A 6,907-nucleotide genomic window follows, 5' to 3' on the forward strand; every position below is an offset into this window, starting at 1 on the left:
TCTGTCCCAAATTATTAACAGTTTTTCTAGCTGTGTGACTGGTACTTTCACTTTGTGCCAGTCATCTAATAAACCTCATCTCTATACTACTAAGGGTTCATAAGAATCATAAACACTTATTTAAGCCACATTCTTATCAGTAAGAGAAGAACTGAGCTATAAGTGTTTAGGAGGTCAGAGAGCCGAGATAAGTCCATCAGCTCCTGCTCTGACAGAAAATGCAAAGGGTGTTAATAGAGCATGTCAGCTCTGTACAGAAAAAAGGACGCCATATTTTTAATAAAGGACAATTTTAAAAATATATTTTTAGCTCAAAATAAGTACAATGCAAATTGCCCCCAAAGGTGTACATAGCCTTTAAGGAAACAGCCCTTTGACAAGAGGAATGGTAATGCCCAGGTACCAATTTAGTCATACATGTCTGGGAGGAATACTACAGCGCACAGTACTAAAAATACATGTTCCAGCATAATTTTTTTTCACGGGGCATACAAGTATTTACTAAAACGGATGCCGGGAGAGGTGACTGGTCCTCTGAAGCTCCACTGGTAAATATGTAATAAGTGTAAGTGTGAATGTGATGAAGCATGGGCAATAATTTCCTCTGTGGGAATTTAGTATCTGGCAAGGCCTCCCGTTTAATCAAAGAGTTTTAACAGATTCACAACAGAGCTCTTTATTACCTTTTTTTCATTCCAAGAACGATGTGGAAAATTCTATTTGATTTTTGCCATTAGCGCAGAAATCCTACTGATGTGAGCGGTGATTGAGCACTGTTGTCACATCAGCGCTTCTGATACTCCAATACATTATTTATCAGCTCGGTGACAACTGCTGATGACTATGGCACCCTATAATTATTTGTTGTTTTCATGTTTGCTGCCTGCCGCTGAGACTCCAGAGTTTAGTAAAGTATAGCAGTTAGCATCGCTAATGCGCTGAACTGATGACAGCCTGGATGAGTATTTCCTTGCAGCAGAAGCGTTGGGATTTCGCTGTAATGTTATTGCTTCCATATAACGGCCTGTAATGACCGGCAGAACATTCTGTTGGACAAACTGGTCTCGCGTGGGAAATGCATTTATTTATTAAAATATGAATGGATCGTTCTTTTTTGCATTTCTTATGTCAATATATATATTTTTCCCTAAGATTCTACTGCACATGAGATAGACAAATCAATTGCAACTGCTCTGTGCTCTAGTTTCGGGGGGGGGGGGGGGGGGGGGGATTTACCGCAGTTATGGAACGAACAGAACTCTTACCTGGTGCCCTGCTTTTCATCTTTGTAGCTGCAGATCCGCCAGTAATCAGGCTGCTCTTCTGTCATACAAGATGCCTACTGTGCATTTTATGGCCCAAGACACTTGGTTTGGCCAACACTGCTGACATGAACGCTTCTAGCTAATCCAAGTGCAGGATTGGACAAGTGGGGAGTGTCATGGGCTACCAATGCACAGTATGCATCAGAAAAGTAGTGTGGCCATCTTGGATGACAGAAGAGTAGCTGAGAATTTGCAGAGGGCACCAGATAGGTGTTCTGTTCATTCCCCAGAGGGTCACTTTAATACATTGCTATGCTTGGCTGTAAAAATAAAAATGTGAAGCCTATCATTGACGGGTTCAATTGCCAGTTCCTCTTTGTTAGGATATTAGTGTGATCCAGAGCTTCACCCTTTTCTTTTACACCTTATTACGGTATATGGACATTATCTAGGCCCTACATGCATACTTGCTCTGCTCCTCTTAGAACAGGTTGCTCACCCCTGATATAGGTGGTCCCCCTCTAGTGGACTCTGTGTATTCCAGGTCCCATATGAACTCTGCGCTTATATTTTTAATCTTTTCATCCTGACAACGGCCTTTCATGTAAAGCCGTGCAAGAAATTTCTCCAGGGCATAGTTGTTGCTAGACTTTCCTTGCTTTGAGTCCCATGGCCTACCCTACGTTGTCACTACTCCTAATAGCTGTTCCAACATGCAAGGCAACAGTTTCCTAGCTCCATTATATGGGTCTTCACATGATTGGGTGTTTTTTTGGGATAATATAGGAAGCAAACACCCTACTACCTCCTGAAAATGGTTTAAATAACTTATTATTGAGCCGTAGATGTGTGAATGTGTTTATTTCCTGACCTCCAGTTTTTACAAAGTGTCTTTTCCCCAAATAGATTCACAGACTATTATTATTATTTATTATTAAAGCGCCATACATTCCATAGCGCTGTACATATGATAAGGGGTGCACATACATAATACAGACAATTGCACTAATCATAAACAAGACGAGTTACAAACTGATACAGAAGGAGAGAGGGCCCTGCCCGTGAGGGCTTACAATCTACATGGTATGGGAGACGGACACAGTAGGTGCGGGTTGAGTTGGTCATGGCGGTATAGAGGCAGCAGGGTCACTGGTTGTAGGCTTGTCTGAAGAGGTGGGTTTTCAGGCTTCTTTTGAAGGATTCCACTGTAGATGAGAGTCTGATATGTTGGGGTAGCAAGTTCCAGAGTATGGGAGAAATCTTGGAGGCGATTGTGGGAAGAGGCGATAAGAGGACAGAAGGAGGTCTTGTGAGGATCGGAGAGTGCGTGTGGGGATGTATCGGGAAAGTAGCTCAGAGATGTAGGGAGGGGACAGGTTATGGACGGCCTTGTATGTATGCAGATCTTATTGAATTTTATAGAAGTTTTTAAGTGATGCATCTTGGTATGGCTGCACAATACATATATTACCTAGTGTATCGCTATATACATGGTCTATTTGTATGTAAGAATTTATATTATATCAAGAAATAAAGGAAGGGTGGACCTTGTGTGGAAGAGTCATTGTTTCTTCAGTAGACACACATGAAATAATGCCCACTGCCTTGTTCTAGCTGAAATCAAGTCAACATACTGATGCATTATCCAAAAATGCAAGACCTCACCATCCGGGATCCTATTTATTTTTTTCCCAAAATGTACAGTAGTTTCCACAATGGCTTACAGTTACTGTAAAGTATACATCTAGAGTCTGAGAAGCAATGTCTTTTATTATATAGTGAGACATTCAGGTCAGTAGGTGTGATAACACACTGCCCCAGGTTTACTAATCCTGCCTAATGTATATTGTTGTGGCCATATACAGACAGTCTGTCTATCATAGTGACGGATACTGGGTCAGAAATCTGGTGCATCTTTAGACAGTCTAGGTTATTCCACCTATTTTTTTGGCCTAGTTTACACAGAAAACCTGTTCACATGCCCCTGATAATCTATGCCCGTGTGTGTCCACCAAAAACCGTAGACCAATTTTCAGTATCACATATGTATCCTGAATAGCTGACTGTGCCCATATTCTAGTTTAAAAACTGGGAAATGTCAAGAACGTCAGAATAAATCTAAATGACCTAATGCAAAGAAAGTTGCCAGCAATGCATTCCACCTGAATACAGTGACATTGAAGGCAGGTATTTGGAAAAGACTGCAACTAGTGCACCGAGGATCAGAATTTGTTACAGAACAAATGGAGCACAGGAGCCTATTTTTTCTTTAAATTATGTTACTCACTTATATAGCCCTGCTATATTCCGCAGCACTACAGACATTATCATCACGCTGTTCCCAATGGGGCTCATAACCTAAGGTCCCTATCAGTATGTTTTTGGAGCATGGGAGGAAACCTACACAAACTTCATGCAGATGTTTTCCTTGGTTGAACCTAGGACCCCAGCGCTGCATGGTACCAAAGCTAACCACCAAGCCACCGTGCTGCCCCAAAGGGGAAATTTCTTTTTGAGACCCCTCTAGGTAACTTCTGTCTAATATCAGAATTTTGCTGAAGCAGGAAACTTAAATTGTGCCACATTTATCACTGGGACTGACGCTGGATAATAAATCTGCTGTATCTTTGAACGGTCTAATCTACGGTCATGCCACCTCTAAGTTGGTCAGTATTTTGGCACATTTTTTCAGCACACAGATGCGTCTAAGGAAGATGCATTAAACCATACCTCCTTTTCTTATTGAGTGGATGTCTAAAACACTTCATAAATGCAGCGCAAAGCATGTACACCAATGTTCGGGCACAGATTGCACCAAAAAGCTCACTTTTAGGGTCCATTCACACGTCCGTTTTTTCTTTCCTGATCTGTTCCGTTTTTTGCGGAACAGATCAGGACCAGATCTGGACCCATTCATTTTCAATGGGTCCTGGAAAAAATCGGACAGCACAATGTGTGCTGTCCGTTTCCGTTGTTCCGTTCCGCATGTCCGTTTAAATATAAAACATGTCCTATTCTTTTCCGCAAAATTCGGATCCTGGTACAATACAAAGTCAATGGATCCGCAAAAAACGGATGACATACGGAAACATTTTCAGGAACAACGGATCCGCAAAAAACGGACCGAAATTCGGATTATAGAAAAATACTGACGTGTGAATGTAGCCTTAATAGCAAGTCTTCCCCATTGTGTCTAAGGGTATGTTGTCTGCACACCTGTCATTTTGTAATTTGTACAAGATTGATGGTGATGGGTAGAGCGACAGTAAGTGTTCGTTACGGAGTATAAATGAAATAGATTCAGTCAGGTGTTACCGGTAGTGACCGTGTGTAAATGGCGAGTAATGAAGGGCTGGAATGCATCGTCATACCTTTTTTTTTTTTTATAGCCATTCCATTCAGAGACATCAAGTTTAAAAAAAGTATACCACCCTGTTTTTTTACAATGGCAGCCTAATTACCAGTCACAGTTGGAGTTATATTTTCCAATGTGTATTTCTGTCCCAGGCTTTTCTCTTGTGTTGATGAGCTGTGTCTTTCCTAGGACTATCTGATGGCTTTATCACTACAGCAAGAGCAGCAGAACCAAGACATTGACTGGGAACAGATACCAGAAGGCATCAGCGATCTTGAATTGGCTAAAAAACTTCAGGAAGAAGAGGACAGGAGAGCCTCACAGTATTACCAGGAACAAGAGCAGGCAGCAGCCTCTGCTCCTCAGCCGGTAATGTAGTACGCAAGCCAATCCAACATTCAGTATGAAAAGTCATTTGGGGCAATAGATCAATAGTCTTCTCTGATGACAAAGGTGCAGCGATGAGTATAATGACCCAAAAATAGTGGTGAAAACAGTGGGTGTTTGTGCTGAAGTCTTGGGTATCCTTTTGTTCATTTCTATACATTTACAAAAAGATAGAAAAGCTTTTATTTTCCTATGTTGGTAAAACTTGATGACAAGGCAGAAGATGATCATCCTGCACCAATGTAGTCTCTCTGAAGCAGAGATTTTGTGACCCATAGCAGATGAGCTGTCCAATCTATTGCAGAAGCTCCATGAAACTGGGAAATAGTAAACCAGTGGTTGAGCATGGAAACTAAGGGCCCATTGTAAATTTAAAAAAGTACATTTGTAAAGCTACAAAAGTCCCCAAAATAGAGCAGTATTGGCACCAAAGGTCTTCATGAAAGGCCAAACCAATAGACTCATCGGTGTACAGAAATACTGGATTGCTGAAGAATGGCAACCAGCATTCCGAACTGATGGGTCAAAATGTTAAACATGTCTGCTGTACAGGATGCCATTTTGTCTTTTAAAATTGGTGAGTGTGACAATGATGGGTGTTCGTAGCCAACAAAAAGCATGGTGCAGGTTACCTGAAGGGTTGGCTCTGCATTTAGGCAATTTAATTTGGTCAGAATTGATAAAGTCCTCAGTAATTTACATACAATTTTTTCATCAACCACTAACACCATCAAACAGTTGGTTCCATTTTTACCATAATTCGTAGACATGAAACTTTCAAGAGGTTGTCCAAGATTACAAAAATGAGGCTGCCTTCTCCCAAAAATGGGAGCTGAGCTGCAATACCCGACACAAGCACTGAGTTGTGACACTGTTTTGGGAGAAGGGAAAGGAGGTTTTTCCTAATCCTGGACAACCCCATTAAATTTAGAAACTTTTCATGTCTTCAGTTTTGAAGACCTGTTTGCTCTCCAGACTGAAGACTTTATATGAAGAATGAATACATTATACATTTCCTGGCTCGCTGATATATATTTACATCCGTGCAATATATCTAATACTCGGAATGTGTTTTTCTTTAATTACAGCCGGGACAGCCACCTCAGGCAGCTGCCAGTCCCTCCAGCGGACGACCGCCGGGGAGCAGTGAGAAAAAGAGGAAAGAGCCGAAAGAAAAGGAAAAGGACAAGAATTCTTGTGTACTTTTATAACAGAAATGAATGTCCTTTTCTTGTCCCATGAAGAGGCATGTCAATGTATAGAGAGGAGGAGACACCGGTTCTAAGCCATCTGTGCCTGAAAACCCCCAGCCGTGTTTCAGTTTGGAAAGGGGGATTTGTTACAGACCTGTTTAGACTCTGTCATTAGGAGTTGTGTGATAATATCCCGTGTCCTTGTCCATCCTTTTGGAACAAGAAGTTACATCACTACAACTTTTTAAATAAAGCATAGCTTCTTCCATGATAGTTAGCCATACAATATTGCAGACTGTTGTGACCACTGGAAGCAAAAAAGTGGTGACCCTTTGTCAGGTAAGTCTTAGACCTGGGGAATATACTGTATTACGAAGGATATAGGAGTAAGAGGAAGCTAGATGAAGTATAATGTCCAAGCATGGTTGCACTTTTTACCTTCCACCCTTGTTTCTACATTGCAGATCTGGTTGGCCCAAAGTCCTCTTTAAACTCCTTACACCATAGCTACATAGACTTTATTCATTGTAAGTAAGGGAATATTTACTACTTCACTGTGTCATAACCTGGGCTTTGTGCCTAAAATATCAGGTATGAAGATTTTGTGACAAAAATACTTTTTTTTTTTTTTACTATTTAGGACCAGTATGACTTTTTCATGTATATAATGTTCTGTGACACGGTTTTACAAATAGATTGGTTAGTAC

General features: G+C 41.0%; 1 protein-coding gene across 2 annotated transcripts in view; it reads left to right on the forward strand.

Moving 5' to 3' along the window:
* Positions 1-6,687, forward strand: part of MINDY2 (MINDY lysine 48 deubiquitinase 2) — an 82,438-nt gene extending 75,751 nt beyond the window's left edge. For both annotated transcript variants that reach the window (XM_044283293.1, XM_044283294.1), the window contains exons 8-9: positions 4,810-4,989; positions 6,096-6,687. In XM_044283293.1, the coding sequence (XP_044139228.1) occupies positions 4,810-4,989; positions 6,096-6,218 (303 nt within the window). In that variant the 3' untranslated portion in view covers positions 6,219-6,687. The remainder of the gene's footprint in view (positions 1-4,809; positions 4,990-6,095) is intronic.
* Positions 6,688-6,907: the final 220 nt, after the last annotated feature.

The sequence above is a fragment of the Bufo gargarizans genome, chromosome 2 (genome assembly GCF_014858855.1).
Source record: "Bufo gargarizans isolate SCDJY-AF-19 chromosome 2, ASM1485885v1, whole genome shotgun sequence".
NCBI classification, from domain to species: domain Eukaryota; kingdom Metazoa; phylum Chordata; class Amphibia; order Anura; family Bufonidae; genus Bufo; species Bufo gargarizans.